We start from the raw sequence: 16,995 nt of genomic DNA, 5'->3' as shown, positions 1-16,995 counted from the left end.
AGCTGCAACAGTGCTTTCAGTCACCACTGAGAGGCGCTCCTACGTAAAGAGCTGCCAATTCGGTGCTGTCAGTTCAGCTTAAGGGTTCTGTGTTGTTGTTTGGAAATGTCGAGAACACCTCTGCTTCAGAAATAGATTAACTCCACATGCTGATTATTAAATGACTTTTAAATGTAATATACATTGTACACCACTTTTTCATAGATGCATTTACACGCCGACACCAGAATTCTGATGAAGTGACAACACAAGAGACAACAAAAACATGAAAAAAACAATCCACATAGTGATAAAATCAGTTTAATAAAGATTCTCCCCAGAGAGGATATAAGGCCAGAACACAGCAGGCTGGTGTCAGGGTTGGTTTGGTGCCAAAAACATATCTGCCAAACAATGAATGACTGGAAATGTCTATATAAAGCGGTGGTTTGGTGAAAACACATACTAAAACCACTTCTGTCCACCGATGAAACAAGTGATTTTAATGAACTAAAGCTGCATTCAAGGATAAAACAGAACATATATGTCCTAAAGGGTAACTTCTTTAATCTGGACCTGGGACCTTGTGGAAAATAGCACCCCGTCAAAGTGCATCCACTAAAGTGCTTGTTTTTTTTCTTGTTATAAGTGTCCGACAACATTATGGAAGGGATTCCTACAGAGGGAGACCTTCATATCACTCTCATCAAAGCCAGACTCTGTTCATCCAGGTAAAAAAAATTGCAAAGTTACCTTTTTAAGACATAAAAATTTTAATAAAAAAACTTTTGTTTTTGAATTCTGACATTGCCAAACAAAATCAGTCAAGTTATTTTGTTATTAAATTATTCAAAATAGTAAATTACCACAGCAGGAGGCGTTGTTTTTGACTGATAAAGGTCGAAAGGGATAGCACTAACACTGCAGCTAGAGAGAGGAGAAAGGACTTTGGGAAGTGACCCAGGATTACACTGGAGGTCAGTAAGTCTTTTGAACTAAACAATGTCTCAATCAAAAAGTCATCATCACCAAACCAACCCACACCAAGGCCTGTCACCACTCAGCCAGTCAGTAGCATTAGATACAAAATAGATATGTCACAGAAAATCACAATATGAGTAAATAGTGTCATTGCATCAGTACAGAGAGTACACATTCAGAAAATAAACTGCTTATAAAACATACAAATAGCCTTGACATTAAACACATTTCTTTTAAATTTGACTACTGATTCATCAATAACATAAAGACAGAGATGTTCATTGAAGAAAATGGAATCAGTCAGATGTATTGTATACACAGTGTGCCTCTGCGGACAGATAACTGAACTTTGGGTGCAGAAGGAGCAAAATATAAAGAGGAAGAGTTTAACGCATGTCAGTTCCAATAAAATTTACGAATGGATTTAATCCTTTAAGCCTTACTTGATGAAATTCTGTTTTGTTAAACCTTGAGTATTATTTTCGTAGTTTCTGCAGAGACTGAATTTGTCATGCACTGCCAGCAGACACAGGCCAATGCAAAATGTGCAAAATATATATATTTTTAATAGCTAATCTTAAATTATCAATGCAGTCATATTTTTTTTGAAGGTTCCAGAAACAGTTTATCCACATTATCTAAACCCCTTTTGTTTGTCAAACTGAAATTGAGCGCACTTGAAATTCTAGCTTAAAATTTAAGTGTTAACTAAGCTAAAAATGGAATAAATGGTTTCTAATACAGAGAATAGTAATGCTTAGTCTTTGCACTGAACTTGGCCCTGCCATTGTCTGAAAAGTGAAACAAAAAAACAATATAAATTCTCGAATTAATTCTGCAACGATCCAATAACTGGTTGTCATAATTATAAATGATTAGCATAAAGATATAATAGATGACTGTGCAACCCAACCTGTGAGAGCACACACACACACACACACACACACACACATACTGTAGAAACATACATTTGCACACATACAGATAATCAGGGTTCCACTTCCAAGATGATGCAGAGATCTTAAACTTGGAAAGGAGTTAATAGATGTGTTAGTATTAGCCTGGATCGGCCTAGCCACTATATTCTTATTCTTAGCCTCCTCCCCTATATATTTCTGTAAATTCATCAGGATTCAACAGTTCGATTTATTTCCACATCATCAGTTTCACCCATTTCTTACTTCTTCTTGACTCTCATCTCTCTTGTCATGTTTCTTTTTTTACTGTCTACTTGTTGTATCCACCGGCAGGTATGCATGACTCATTTCATCCTAATTCTTTACGTCATTTCCCACTCTTCCTCTTATTTGATTCGTTTTGCAACATCCAGATAGGCAAATTCGATCTCCCTCTCAGCTGGGCAGGTGCTGGTGAACTCCTCCCTCTGATAGGCGTTGTTTAAATACCTCCACACCCCTATCATGTCCCCTGGAATCTCAAAGCCCCGGTATTTCTTGGCTACGACCTGCGAACAGAACAATGTGAACAGGTGTGAGATGACAGGATTTAAGAGCATTCGATGTGGTCATCTAAGGGTTGTAGCAGGCCAAGTATCTTTTATCTCTTGAATTTGGAGAATATAAAAACCGGCTGAATGAACCTTAAGAATGTGTAGTTTAGGCAGCAGATTGCAGTCGGCCAGGGTGAGCTCAGACCCATCTAGGAAGCTCCTGGTGGACTCGGGCAGGTCTCCTTCGGCATCAGCATCGATCTCCTCAGGCAGGAGAGTCCTCAAGAAGTCATCAAGACGCCGGAGAGACTTCAGCAAGGCTTTCTCTAAGGCTGCAGATACAGAGAAAGAGTCATAGACAAATGGAGTCTCCTTGAGCAAGACTAATAAGACAAATATGAACACACATGAACTTGAAGGTTAGAAATCCCCAATAGCGGCCAAATGCGCCACTGTGTTCACCAGCTAGTCGCTAACTGTGTTTGTCTGCTGTTTGCTGCAGTGGGTTTATCAGAGCTTTTTATCCCAGCTAGCAGCGTGGCTCTCACTTTGGTTGCAACGGAAATAACTCAACAACTAAGCCTATTGGATGGATTATCATCAAATATAAATCCATGTTCCTTTCAGGATAAATTGTAGGGAAGTGATGATCTTTAAACTTTTCATCTAGCGCCATCATCAGCTCAACATTTTGATTTGTCCACTAGTTTGGTTTATGACCAAATGCCTGCTAAACATTCCCATCAGCCTCAACTATACCTTGTGTTTAGTGCTCAGTTGCACATGTTAGCATGCCAACATGCTAAACTAAGATGGTAGATGCCGCTTACACACAGCTTTGCACATGTAAACCCGCAGCAGCAATGTGGCTTGGGATGTGATGTCACGTCGTGCTAGATTGAGATTGCACAGTACATTTACACCATCAAGTAGTTTGTATGTTTATATTCTTTTAATATTCTGTACTGTTGGAAATAGGAGGGAGAGGAGTGGAAGAGACGGTGGTCGCTATGAAACATTCGCAGTTTACCGGGAAAAAGACGTGCCGGATGTTTTATGTGAAATAAAAGGTTTCAAGACAGACGCCAAGTCAGCCTTCTTTCTGTTGGACTAGTAAGTAATATTGCTATGTCTTGTGTTGTCGCACTTGCTTGATGTTTGGCTGCGTTAGCAAAGTTGTCGAGAGAGTTGGACACTTTGAAGTGCTACCGCTGAAAGTGAAGCCTCACAGAGTCTCCGGCATGGCTGTACAGCTCTTAGTTGTACACTGAAAACAGTTGCCTGCTGCTGGAAATAAGGTTGATGAGATTTGAAAAAGCAGAAAAATAGCCTGAAAGAGGCTGAGGCTACAGATGCGGTAATAAATCTCTAGGTTGGTCTTTCACATTAGACACAGTCATTTCATTTTCTCTATTGTTAATATAAAATATTGATTAGTGAAGCTTTAAAGAAAATACTTCTCCTGAATGACATGATTTCACACATAGATGCTCTCTCCCTCTCTCTCTCTCTCTCTCTCTCATTTACCGTCGTTGGTGTCTTTCCTCGGGTTTTTGATGTAAGCTGAGAACTTGGCGAACACATCGATGCCAGCTGTGTTGGCTTCAGGATGTCTGGGAGCCAGCCTGGGGTAGCTGTTTAAGACACACATGAGAAGTCAACTGACTATCCCCATGTTTTTGTATTAATGCTTTTGTACTGTACTGACTTTTTCTCATGTATTTTCTAATACAGTACAATACTAATTCACCCATAAGTATAAAATGTATGTGCAATGCAATAAAGCAAGCCCATTGTTTGATCCAACATCCTGTCAGGAAGTTATCTGTGTTTCAGAGTTTGGTCGTGGTTACATTACAAGAAATCTTCTAGCAATGCAGAGGAAAATAATTCCTTGTTAAGGCGTTGGTTTCCTTTTCTGGATTTGTTCTACTTTTGCATGAACATATATACGGTGCCTCTGTAGTGGACGTATATGTACCACCCGCAGTCTGTACGTGATCATGTGAAGCCCGTAGAAGCATAATTCCAGTTTAAGCCTCTTGTGTCCAACAACTGTATGTTCATGTGAGTTTGTGTGCACATGTGAGAATGTGTGTTTCTGGACCGTGGTGGGGTGAGTTTCTCCTCCAGGAACTCCTCTATCTTGTTGACATCGACCTTGACCTCGCCGTTAAAGGTCACAAAAGGCGGGTTAGTTCCTGGAGCGAGGTCCTGCAGGTCAGCCGGCTTCCTGACACCACAAAACAAAGCAGAAGACGGTATGAAGGATGTAGGTGTCATCCCTGATAGTGTTTACCAAGCTATCACTTGTCATTTCAAATAGGGATGTCATGATACTTTACAACGACATCTTGACTTTCCCCGTCTGCAAAAAGCCACCAGGATTAGCGAGGTGGCGTAAGATTACCCCGTGTTGCATAACCTACTTTCTGTCAACAACCTATTCATAACGCGATTTTCATCTCAGACTCCGGTGTCTGTGTCGTCTATGAAGCGTAAAGAAAAGAAAATATAATACTGGAATGATCGCAGATCCTGCTTTTGCTCATTTCGATTTACAGTCAACATCATGACGCCCCTAAATTCAGATATACTTTTCTCCTCATGCTACAAACACTGAAGCAGCACTGTGGACTTGATACGTGCATTTGGCATCGTTCCTGTTTCATGGAACTGTTATTTTAACTAACTGTCATTCATAGTGAATAAAAGCTTTTCACTGAATGTTCTGCATGGCCCGGCCCTGAGGACAAAATGTACACAAAAGGAACAACGAGCATTAAGGCCAGGCAATCCCAATATAGAAATGTGTAATATCTGTGTGTAGTACATTACCGTTTGAGGTCGACAGTGGTGACGTTGAAGATGACCCCTTTAAGCCAGAGGATCATAAAGAGTCTCTGAGAGAATGGACAGTTGCCAATGCTCTCCCCATCACTTCCCGCCTAGACACACACACACACACACACATTCACATAAAGAAACGTACACAGTGCAGAAATATCAAATATCTCCTCCTAAGTGAGGGTCAGTGCTTTAAAAAGCTGCAGAATAAGAACAATTACTCAAAAACATTTACAAAAACAGGGCAAATACAAATGTACAAATGTACAAAATACAAATTCATGAGATTTTATCTCTACTTCCAAAACAGACGATCCCCAATTATTAAATATAAACGCAAAGTCCTGTGAGTCATTAGGGTTGTCTCATCAGACAACAACGTCTCTCTTTGAAACTATATTTCTAGCAGAAAGAACTGAAAGATCATTGACTTTTCTTGCATGCAGGTTAAGCCTGGTGCACACTAGAGGATTTACAAATTTTAACTGTTGGATACCACAGACATAACGACAGATTGGACCATTTTTTTTATAATTTAATCATAAGCACGCACACACCAGATGATTCAGTCACAAACACTTGGCGTTTCATCTAAACCATTTCAGAGTGGCAGTGCGTCGTCAGCTAGTTCCACTTGTGCGTTATGTTCTGCAACCTGTGGATGAACTCGAGGATGAGGAGAATCGGACCCGAAATCTGCCCAATTATCCTCTAGTGTTGGGCCAGCATTGCACAATTTCTCTTAAGCCTCTTTGTTATTCACACTCATTAAGTCCCCTGGCAGTAATATAAGGCTTAGTGCCTACAGTGCCTTAGTATTCAAGGTGTGAAGTATCGGTGGCCCCCCACAATCTTCTGTGCAGGGCCATATTATTTTTCTGCATTTTTCCATGCCATGTTGAAAGCTTTATCTAGATAGATGCAAACTCTCAGTTTTACTTGTTACCATGTGCACTCAACCATTATCACTCAGTTAATGTCATATATTTCAGTGTGTATTCTAATAAATGTTCACTCTCTTTAAACCTGACCTCTTCCGTTACATTTACATGATGATGATGGTGATCGAGAGGAAGAGGAGACCTTCCCGCAATGATAGTGAAGGCTTTCAGCAGCCGAAAGGTCAGCTGACCCAGATGGTAATATGTGTAGATAGGCTTTGGCTGTCTGGCTCTCTCATTGGTCTCTCCCTCCATGTTCCTGCATGAGATCAAATCTATATTCCACTAATTCTGTCACCCAGCATTGTCCAGTGGCATTCAGATTTGCTGTCTTTTTGACATACGTTAATGAATTGTTGTCATTGTACATGGTGCACGAAATGGGAAGTTGCTAAACAGAATTAACGAGAGATTTACCTGCCCCATATAGGCTTAATCAGCATTGTGTGAACTGGTCTGGCAAAGGCTTGAATGTAACAAACGTTCATTTATATGTAAATAAGTCACATCTTCACCTTCTAAGTAGGCTTTATGCAGAATACGCCTCCTCAATTTATGAGGTACAGTATGTGTCTGTCAGTCTCACACATGGTCAGACATGTGCGCAGACATCATTTAGCTCCAGTACTGACGGTAAGAGCGGCCACGGTGGCTAACGCAGGCAGGAAAAATAAATTCCAAGAAACACCAAGGTCATGTTGCTCTCTTCTGTCTGCACCTTTAATCTCCTCTGTGCTGTATAATTTTGTGTGTGCTTGTTGTTTCGTTTAGCACAGTGTTTCTCAACAGGGGCGGTACTGCTCCCCAGGGGACGTTCAGAGTACGACGGTGGGGGGGGTGTTTACCTCAAAGATTCACAACAATGGGAGTTTAACTTTCAACCACAAAAAAAAAACTGTGGTCTGCAACATTAAAGCCAATTTACCCCACTGCGACTGGGCAAGACGGTGTTTTTCTTCTCTATCAGCTACTTGTGCCACAGCTCTGTGCTGCCTTCACGGGAATGGGAAGTTAGAATATCATCTGTAAGATTTCACCCACATGCCGTTTATTGCGCAAACTTTGGAAAATGGACGCTCTCTTTCTTTGTCTTACCGTCTCCACGGGACGCTTCCGGAAGCGTCTCTATGAGCTAGCAACGTTCGCGATAAAGGTGTTGACAGCCCCCCGAAGCCCATAACCTTACCACAACCATCAGAAATGTTAGTACCTAAACCTAAGTCACTGAATGTATGCATGTCAACCGGCTAGCCTCCCTTGTGTTGCTGCAATGTAGGAAACGGGGGCGTTTCATACAGGCGCTGAAGGGTACCTTCAAGCTTTCTGAAAGCATCAGTTATGACGCATTGAGATGAGAATGTGTTAGATATACTGCTGTCGGCCTTCTCCTGAAAGAAACTGAATTAAAATGAATTAATTTATCACTGAGGTGAAAATGTGCCTCAAACAAATTTATAGATGTTGAATCCCCAAACAAAAGACACAAAAGAGGAGGGAAGACTAAATCATTATATCAGTGTATTATATAATCAGTAATAAATATGTCTGTCATGCAATGATGTGCTTTTTAAATGTTTTTAATAACAATAGTAACAGCAACAAACAATACGAAAAATAGTTAGTAACAATTTTTAGGGCAAATAGCCAACACCTTCTTGATGGGGGGCAGTAAGGGACCTGGATAATGGATAGGGGGGCGCTGGCCCATAAAAGATTGAGAACCACTGATTTAGCACACCACACACTCACATCGATAACTGCGCCACAGCCACACACAGACTGATAACACGCCACTGTGATGCTCAAAGCAACAATTCTTCTTCTGTAGAAGCAACAGTATGAATAAACTTACATCCTTTACAAAAGAATGTTTAAATAATGTACAAATATTAAATAAAAGTAGATCCTTCTGCCTCCTGTAAATGCCTGGTCTAATATGTTTGTATGTTTCCATGAACTTTATAACAATGAAATAGTTCTAGCATATTTTTTCCCCCACCAGACTATCACTTAACCCAACCCCACCCTAACCTTAACCAACCTAACCAACGAAGGCCAAGAGCACTAGCCAATCAGAGGCAGAGTTGTCAAAAATCTGCTTGGACAAAAAATAACATGGTCGCAACCTCAGCATCCACTTAAAAGAGGTCAAAGGTCACAGACCAGGAGTCAGTGAAGAGCCGGAGAAAGGAGAACATTCACATCCGACAGCAAAGACCGTCTTTGAACAAAGACAAGGGTTGACATCTGCTCACACATACGGCGTTCTCATTGTTCCAGACTTGAGTCACAAGCTCCATCTGATGAAGTCTGATGAAGTCATTTTGAAACTACTGTTTCCAAAGAGCTTTTTAGCTGCTGTTTTTAGTTCTGTACAATAGCTGCCAAGCACCGAACAGCAGAGAGGTGAAAAAGTGCAACATTTAGGAACTAAAGAGCCAGATATTTTCCTCAGGAGTTGGTGGAGACCAAACCAGAGCTAAAAGGAGAGGGAATGTTACGTTTATCAGGTGAACAGATAGGTAGGCAAGTAGAATAAATTGTAACGATTCATGCAGCTTTAGTATGACCTTTTGTTATCCTTGTGAAATGAATTGCCTTCCCTTAACCATATCAACCATCCTATAGGTGCCATGCATGTAGACTGTACGAACAATTGAAAGGCATTCACAGCGACACTTTTCCCTGAATTGAATTAGGGGAGGATTTGCAGAGGATCATAATGTTGCTTACCTTTACAAACAGCTCAATGGTAGGGAAGCCCAATTTTTTAACTGCAGTGTGATACCAGGACATGGTGAACAATCTTGAAAAGCTTTTCAATGTATTGAAATGTTGCGTGAAACCCAAACGACAAATTCTTACCATAATTAAAAACAAACCCAAAAGAGATGTTTCAGCTCAGGATAAATATAATACAATCCATGTTTAGTTAATCCATAATAGCAGTCCTGTTTCCTTTCCAATAAAGCCATGATAACCACCAACCACCATCATCTCTGTCTGTGAGTCAGTCTGCCTGCTCCTTGGACTGCTTGTGTGTTTTTTTTTTCTGCTTTCTCTGGTATGTCAGTGTCTCCTCCACACACAATGCCTCTTTGTTAGAACAAATATTAAACACAGTTTCAAATGAAAATGTGTGCATGTTTGTGTGTTTGAATTACATTGTGGGGGGACATAATCCGTTCACACAGTCACAGCATGGGATTAAGAAGCCACATAGGGACAAGAAGCTAAGCAATACATTTCCGGGTAAAACATTTTCGGTTGATTATGGTAAGGGTTGTGGTTGGTCCTGTGGTGGTAACAGTTCTGGTTAAGACCAATATAGATCCAGTCATTGTTAGAAGTTGCCAGGAGCTAATATCATGTGGCAATATTCAACACGTCCTGAACATATACATGACGGCACACAAGATCTATTTCTTGATTGTAGCACTACCTTTGTGACAAAGACCACCATTTAAGACAGCAACATTTCAGGACTAATTTAGTTCATTTCAATGGAATCACTGCGATCAGGTGGAAGTAAATCCATGCCAGTGTTTCACATTTTGCTTTGACGGGCAGATTTCACTTCTTTGACCAATAGCAAAGTGTCTTGACAGAGCGGACCTATGACATTTTGTGGGGCCCGACACTTCAAAATGGAGAAAGCTATTAGCTGTGTTGCAGCATCCATACTATTTGAGAAGCATAGTTTTTACAAAAAGTTATGAGACAGGAGTTGACTGACAAAATTAGTCTTTTGAATTCGATTCAGTTTTATTTAGATAACGCCAATTCATAACAGAAGTTATCGCAATGCAATTTTCATATAGAGCAGGTCTAGACTGTTTGTAATATTATTTAATTCCCACTATGAGCAAGCACTTGGCCACAGTGGCAAAGAAAAATAATAAACTGTGTGATATTATTTACATGTTAGCGACTAAGGCATGCTTACAAGCATACAAGAAAATATAATTTATTTTCTCATAAATGTACTACCTTTTCTCAGAATATTACCCACCTCCCCCAACTCAGTAATTAATATTTTAAAACAATCTACAATGGTTCTAATACACCGTTGTACATAATTGATGATTGAAAGGGGTTATTTTTGTGTGAGTCAATACATTGTTTTTTCGGAAAATCCTACTGTAAAAAAACATTATAATCTGACAGTGTTCAGTGTTTGTGTGAGATCAGGAGGCACAGAACACAGTGTAAGTGTTCCTTCTTTTTCAGAGGAGTGGGAGGAGGTGGAATCTCTGCTCCGTCACAAACACACACATGCACACAATGTGTCCAGTGTGAGTGTGTGTTGCAGCAGGGATGGAAATCTTCTTCACACCCACAACAGCTGAGATAGCTCTTTTGTTTTCTGTCTTTTATTTCTATGCCGAGCACAATGTATCTGAACCTTTTTACATGGCACATTACACATGAAGCTGCCACCAACCCAGAGGAACTTGTCAGAAGTCAAAATCCTCATTGAAAATGGCGTGGATGTGCTGTACCACTAAAAATCTCCTCTGAAAAGTTTGATAAACACAATTGCAATCTGAGTCTAAAATCTTCATCAGGTGAAAGAGGAAAAAGAGCTGCAATAAAATGGAGGACAGATAAGCCCCAGAGTGTGAATCAGTGAGATGTGCAATACAATTAAGTTTAAAGTAGGTTGTTAGTTTAAATCAATACTCAGATATGTTTAGGTTATTGAAATAACTGCCTTCCAGTAACATTTTCAACACAAAGTATCCAGTTTAATCCTATATGCCAAACAAATTTTTGAATAGCCTGTGAATTATTTTGGTTGTTATAAAATTAATTTTCATTTTGCTTAGTCTTTATAGTCTATATCAAATGGTTCAGCATTCTTGTTAACTTGTGTTGTCTTTCCTGACTGAAATAAGGGAAATCTGGAATATACTGAGAAGAATCAGAAACCCACCACGTCTAGTTTGTGGTTTCCCAAGACAAGGAAAAGATTTACAAAAAATATGTGAAAAAAGTGGAGGAAAGAAAGAAAATTGAAACCACCGGTCTCTTTGGACAGCTGAAGTTGCTTTAGAAGCAATAGGTGGTAAAGTGGAAATGACTAAAACAGGAAGAAAAATGCAAATTCAAAGAGAGTTATAGTGTCTCCATTTTAGAAATAACAAGATCAGATTACTAAATGTAATAAAATGTGACAAAAAGATTAATAAAAAGTCAATAAAGTTTACATCACTCAAGTCCACATGAAGGGGCACCAGGTAGGGAGTGAGGCTGGGTAGAAGTATAAGTAGACAGGACATCTCAGGTCAACAGATCAGCAGCGGGCCACAATGAGTGGAACAGATCTGATTTTAATAGATGCCATATATCAGCCTTATATATCAAAAACCCAGTAAACTTTTATAAGTCAAACCCTGGTTCATGTTGAGATTGTTTTCCAGTTATAAACGATAATGTATATGCAGTATTTAGTTTAAGGGGAGTAGGCTATGTGGTGTTTCCAACAACCCTGTACCCAGAGCTCTCAGCACCAAACAGCAGGCTAATCAGCTTACAGAGTGAGAATGTTGAGATTAACTCTGCAGGCAGCAGCATAGCAGTGTTATTCAGGCATTGGTGCCCTAAAACTAGCTCCTGAGTGGCATACAAGACAATAACACCAAAGACACTTACTGTATTTTAAGTCAAAATCAAAATACTTAGTTTGATGTATTACAGTCATGTAATTACTGAATAATCTCCAAACATTTTTTGACTGGTTGGCCCATTGCCATAGAGTCCGGTGACACAGAAGGACGCTTGAACCTTTCCATAACATTTCCATCTACCTCACTTTGTGCTGCCAACTGAGCCCCTCACAAAGGAAGCCATTGTTTGAATGTGAGCTCCCACAGAGAACAAGCTTGTTGTGTTTTGTGTGTGTGTGTGTGAAGCAGCTCTCAGATATTAGTACATTTTTCCTTGGTGATAAACCTCCCTGCTGGCCGTCGGAAGGCTGCCCTGCTTTTCTCTTGCCTCAGTTAGGAATGTGCTGCTGAAACACAGAGCAAAACTGATCTCTGTGTGTGTGTTTGTGTACGTCTGTGCAGGTTAAGACATTATTATTAAAGTTTATACACACGCATGTAGAGGGTGGAAAAAACACCAACAAGAGCTGACATGGATATTGTATTGAATTAAATGATATGATTGAAGCAGAGTGTAGTGTGCCCACAACCTGCCAAGCATGCATGGAGTCATGTAGGCTACCATGCCAGATGGATTAGGATATGACTGTCTTAATGGGATAAGGTAAGCAGATCAAGATAGGATTTCTCTCTCACTTGTTCTCTCTCACACACACAAAAAGTAACTGTAGCCTAATTCACGCAACCATTGTAGTGTTTTTTTTAAAGTCTCTTGACTTCACTGACACTAGTCTACCTGGTGTTCGTATGTTTACATAATGGCAGCTCTAGAAATGTTGGGCAACCTGACCACAGCTCAACAGCAGTTCTGAACAGTAAATATGTGCAGTCCCTGGCAAGTTGATGTTGTCAAGTTCTGGATACAGTAAATTTATACTCCTGCCCATACCAATAATTTTATTAGTATTAACTGTCAGCAAACAGCTGCCTTTGTTAGTGTTAGTAGACAGCGTCATATGTACATACACATGATGTACAGTAGTACATGTACACAGTATCAGTGGCACATAGACAAAACATATGCAGTCAAAACATACAACACAATTTGATCAGAGTTTTGTGTGGATTTATGCTTGTCAGAAGAAATAAAAAGCAGCAAATGTCTAACAAAAACATAACGTTGGAGGTTATAGTGACTTTGCAGTGTGGGGTTGGTCTGTTTTTACAAACAGGCATGCCATGGGACTGCCAGTCTGGGCTTGTGTCCATACCTCTGATGCCCAAATAGCTTGGCTCAGCAGCAGCATAAATCTGGCATCCGTGTTTGCCAGAGTCATACAAGGCACTTTATGAATGATGCTTCAAAACTACAGGTCCAGAGCTGTTGTGTTGCTAATGGAACATTTTGTTTCTCAGCCCAAATTGGCCCAAGTCTTTAGTCTTGAGGCAGCCATACGCTGTATGAAGCCGGCTCACATTTGAGCCTCTAGTGCCAGAACATGCAGGTGGATTCTGGTGCAATTCTATCACATTTGCCCCCTGGATCAGCACATTCCTACTACTGCTATCTTGACTGCTTCTTCTGTTTGTATGACGCCTTACATGTGTGCTATGGATGTCAATAGATCGGGTTTAAATGACTAGGAACACTGGACTTCTATCTATAATCTCATTAAACAGGAATTTACTACTCTGAAATGTTATCAAAGTGACATGCATTTTGTCCTCCATTATGCATGGTAAGCAGTAGAATTAAAGCCTTCATATTATGAAGTTAACCACAAGAAATGTGGGTATTTGATTGGCCAACACAATGAATTGCCGTATTATGTGAAATGGTGCTGCAGGTTGAGGTTGAGGTTCAACATTTCTTGCCAGATACCCCTGCATCTGGACTCCTTCTTTGAATGAGGAAGTCGTGTTTTCTTAATGCAGTAAAATTGTTTGCTGGAACACAGTTTTCATTTATGTTTATGTTGATAAATGATCTATGTTTTCAGTTAATGTAGATACAGCTCCATAAGGTCATTTGACAGTGCTACAACTATTTAGACCATTATGGTCTGTTACCTTGACCTAAAAACAATGGAGGAATCCTAGTTTTTCTCAGTAATTAACTAATAAGGGTGGACATACAGTTTAGTACATATGTGTTGGTTTATATGGTTTATTACCTTGACATAGAGCGCAATCTTATAGTCCTGGTCTTGGGGTGTTCTGCTGTTCCCGCACACAGAAGGCAAAGGGCTCCCCGCCCTCTTATGGTAGATCAGTTTCACCTCCTCCTTTTTTTCCTCGGTCATCTCCTCTCGCTGGGGAATGTACGAATGGCCGTCCTCCAACAGCACCACTCGCTTTTTCTTCAGCTGCTCATCCTTTTTTTTAGGTCGGGATTCGTCTTTGATCACTGACTTCAGCTCCTTTATCCAGTCCTCCTTCCTTGGTGGACTTTTCTCTTCTGCTGGGGATTCCTTCTTTTCCTGTTTCAACTGTTCAACTTTTCTTAACCTCTCAGATTCCCAGATGTCTTTTTTCACAGGCCTCAGTTCTCTCCTCCAGTCTTTCATGTCTGATGCTCTCTCTTCCTCACTTTCATTTTGTTTAATCCAGTCACTATCTTTTCTCCTGGGTGACAGCACTTTTGTTGTCCCCCATTCTTCTTTCCTTAGCGGCTGCGGATCAGGAGACAAGATCCCATTCTCCATTGCTTCCTTCAGTCCTTTAACTCTTCCATTTTTATCCAACTCACGTTCTGCTATTTCATCATTCTGTTTCACGTCATTCTTTTTACCAGGTTCAACCATCTCTCCTTGCAGTTTTTGATCCTCTTCATCTTTTGTCTTGGCTATGGTATCTTTAGAAGGGGCTGTAATGGTGGCAGACTTTTGTTCTTCAAGTTCGCTAGTCATGTTCTCCTCTATGTCTTCAAACTCATCATCTAAAACAGTCACGGGCTCTTCCGCCATCTCTAAATCTCCCTCCATTGCTTCTTCTTGTGCTCCTCCTCCCTTCTCGTCTTGTACAAGGGCCTGCTGTCTTAACTGTTCTCTTAAGTTTTCTACCCAAGCTGCTCCTGCTTCTTTGAGGTGCTGCGAAGGATGTTCTTGCAAATTACTTCTCATCTCTGTTGTCAACTCATTCTCCTCTAATGTGACCTCACCTTTTGGCTTATCAGGTTCAACTTTACCTCCCTCTTCCAGTTCAAAGGCTTCCTCCACCTGGTCTAAATCCACATCTTGCTGTGTATCTAAAGGTACCTCCTCCACACGGTGCAGTACTGGTTCTGAAAGATCTATCTTAGACAGATTTTCAACTTGAACAATCGTCTCTTCTTGCTCCTTATCCATTAATGCTCTAAAAACAGTATCACCTGCCGTCCCCTCCTCTTTTGTACCCTGTCCTACCCCATCCATCACTGTTAGAGTATTATCCCCAGCCTGTCGGATATGCTCTTCCTCTTGCTCCTGCTGGTTGATCCCTACTTGTCTTGCATTCTCAATCCCTCCTTCTGTCAGTTCTGAGGGTACAACGGCCAAGTCTGGTTGCTCTGCCTTCTGGTTTGCTTCACCCCCTATGTCTAGAACATCATCAGAAGCAAACATTGCATCTTGTACAAACTCTTTAGTTCCCTCATCTTCAACCTTTGCCTCTATGCAATCCTTCTGTTGCCATGTGATGTTATTGTTAATGGCCTTCCCGCCACTCTTTTTCATGTGATCTTTATTCTCACTGGTTAAGTGATTGGTCTCATAAGCTACCACTTCAATTGTGCAAATTGTTTCAAAAGGTATGCCATTGTTGCTAACCTTTAAGGTTTGGCACACATCTTTTTGATTGTTGACTTGATAATTTATCCCTGTGGTAACAGAGGCCATATCTGTTGTTGGATCCCCAATGCTTTCTGTTACTTCGCCATTAGTGGGTAGAGTAACAGCTTCTGTTTCGTTTGTGTCATCAGCAGGCAACTCTGTAGCCTCTCCTGACTCTTCTACAAAAGTACCTGAGTCCTGAAAATGCTCTGCACCATCAGTAGTGGACACTACCTGGTGTTCTTCTAACACCACGTCTCCATCATTGGTCTTGTCCTGCCTTATCCTTGTTTCTGCCCTTGCTGTTACTGCCTCTTGTTTACTTCTGTCTTCTTCTGTTTCTTCATTGCTGTCTAACATCTGCTCTTGACCTTTCTCAACCTCTATCAATGCTGAAAACTGACACAGATTTTTAATCACTGTCTTTGTGTCTTTTGACGCTTCCTCTCCCTTGCCTTCACTCTTTTTCTGTTTTGTCTGTTTATCTATCATTTCGCGCTCTTCATCCCCCACTTCTACTCCCTCCTCGTCTCCCCCCAGTCTTTCACCTCTTCCCTCCCTGTCTTTTATTACTCCATTTGGTGACAGGGCCACTTGGGTAATCCTCACCCTTTCACTCTGCTCTCTGCTTTTTCCTTTGGTTTGTCCCTCTCCTGCTTCAGCCATCATCAAAACATCCTCCCCTACTTCCTCAGCTAGTTCTACATCCTCATCTCGTTGTGGACTGTGGGTATTGGTGCCATTTAACAGGTCTTGATTTGGGCAGGAACCTGACTGAGCCATTGTTTTAGCAAATGATGGGAAACTTACTTAGGAAGAATTTTCCAAGATCTGTACGTAGTTCTGCAAGATGCCAAGTTTGTGGTTTGGGAACAGTATTCCAGAAATGTTTAAAGACAGATTTATGGAGGTAAGACTCCAGTTGGTTCCAGTTTCCGGATTAGTTCCAAAAAGTGTGCTTCTGAGGACGCAGAGATTCCAAAGATTGTAAAATAAATCTAGAATTCCAGAAAATATCCGAAAAGGATCTCACAGTATTTCTACCGTTTGAAAGCAACTAGGAGTTAGGAACGAAGTGTTTCAAAGATCAAACAACTCGAATCCTGAAATAGCTCTTAGTTGCTATGTGAAGGCTGATTTTTGGATGAGTCCAGTTTTCCAGAATGGTTCCGAGATGGATCTAAGAATGTTTACAAAACTCTTGAAAGCAAAGCTACGAAGGTTATAAAAGGCCCGTAGGACAGCTGGAAAGTTCAGAATTTCCAGGCAAATGAAAGTAAATCCAGATTCTGATAGTTCACCTCCAAAGATCACAAGACAATATAAATTATCCAGGTGTAAGGGCTTAGGGTTTATAAGTCCACACTCTTTTTACTCTT

The 16,995-nt window shown here is 40.6% G+C and overlaps 1 protein-coding gene across 4 annotated transcripts; it reads right to left on the bottom strand.

The window, feature by feature from the left end:
* Positions 1-284: 284 nt before the first annotated feature.
* Positions 285-16,059, bottom strand: LOC123974516 (chloride intracellular channel protein 4). Of its 4 annotated transcripts, XM_046055324.1 has the most exons (7): positions 9,064-9,212; positions 8,932-8,972; positions 5,249-5,358; positions 4,518-4,643; positions 3,938-4,044; positions 2,561-2,742; positions 285-2,425 (listed from the first exon to the last, which is right to left on the bottom strand). In XM_046055324.1, exons 3-7 carry the CDS (start codon positions 5,302-5,304, stop codon positions 2,264-2,266), a joined length of 633 nt encoding a protein of 210 aa, XP_045911280.1. In that variant the 5' UTR covers positions 5,305-5,358; positions 8,932-8,972; positions 9,064-9,212; the 3' UTR covers positions 285-2,263. The 4 variants fall into 4 exon arrangements, with proteins under 4 accessions (XP_045911280.1, XP_045911258.1, XP_045911267.1 ...); XM_046055302.1 differs by lacking the exons at positions 8,932-8,972; positions 9,064-9,212 and adding an exon at positions 13,982-16,059; XM_046055311.1 differs by having other exon boundaries at positions 8,932-9,212.
* Between the last annotated feature and the right edge of the window lie 936 nt (positions 16,060-16,995).

This window comes from Micropterus dolomieu, linkage group LG01, assembly GCF_021292245.1.
Source record: "Micropterus dolomieu isolate WLL.071019.BEF.003 ecotype Adirondacks linkage group LG01, ASM2129224v1, whole genome shotgun sequence".
NCBI lineage: Eukaryota > Metazoa > Chordata > Actinopteri > Centrarchiformes > Centrarchidae > Micropterus > Micropterus dolomieu.
This window is presented reverse-complemented; position numbering and strand designations above follow the sequence as displayed.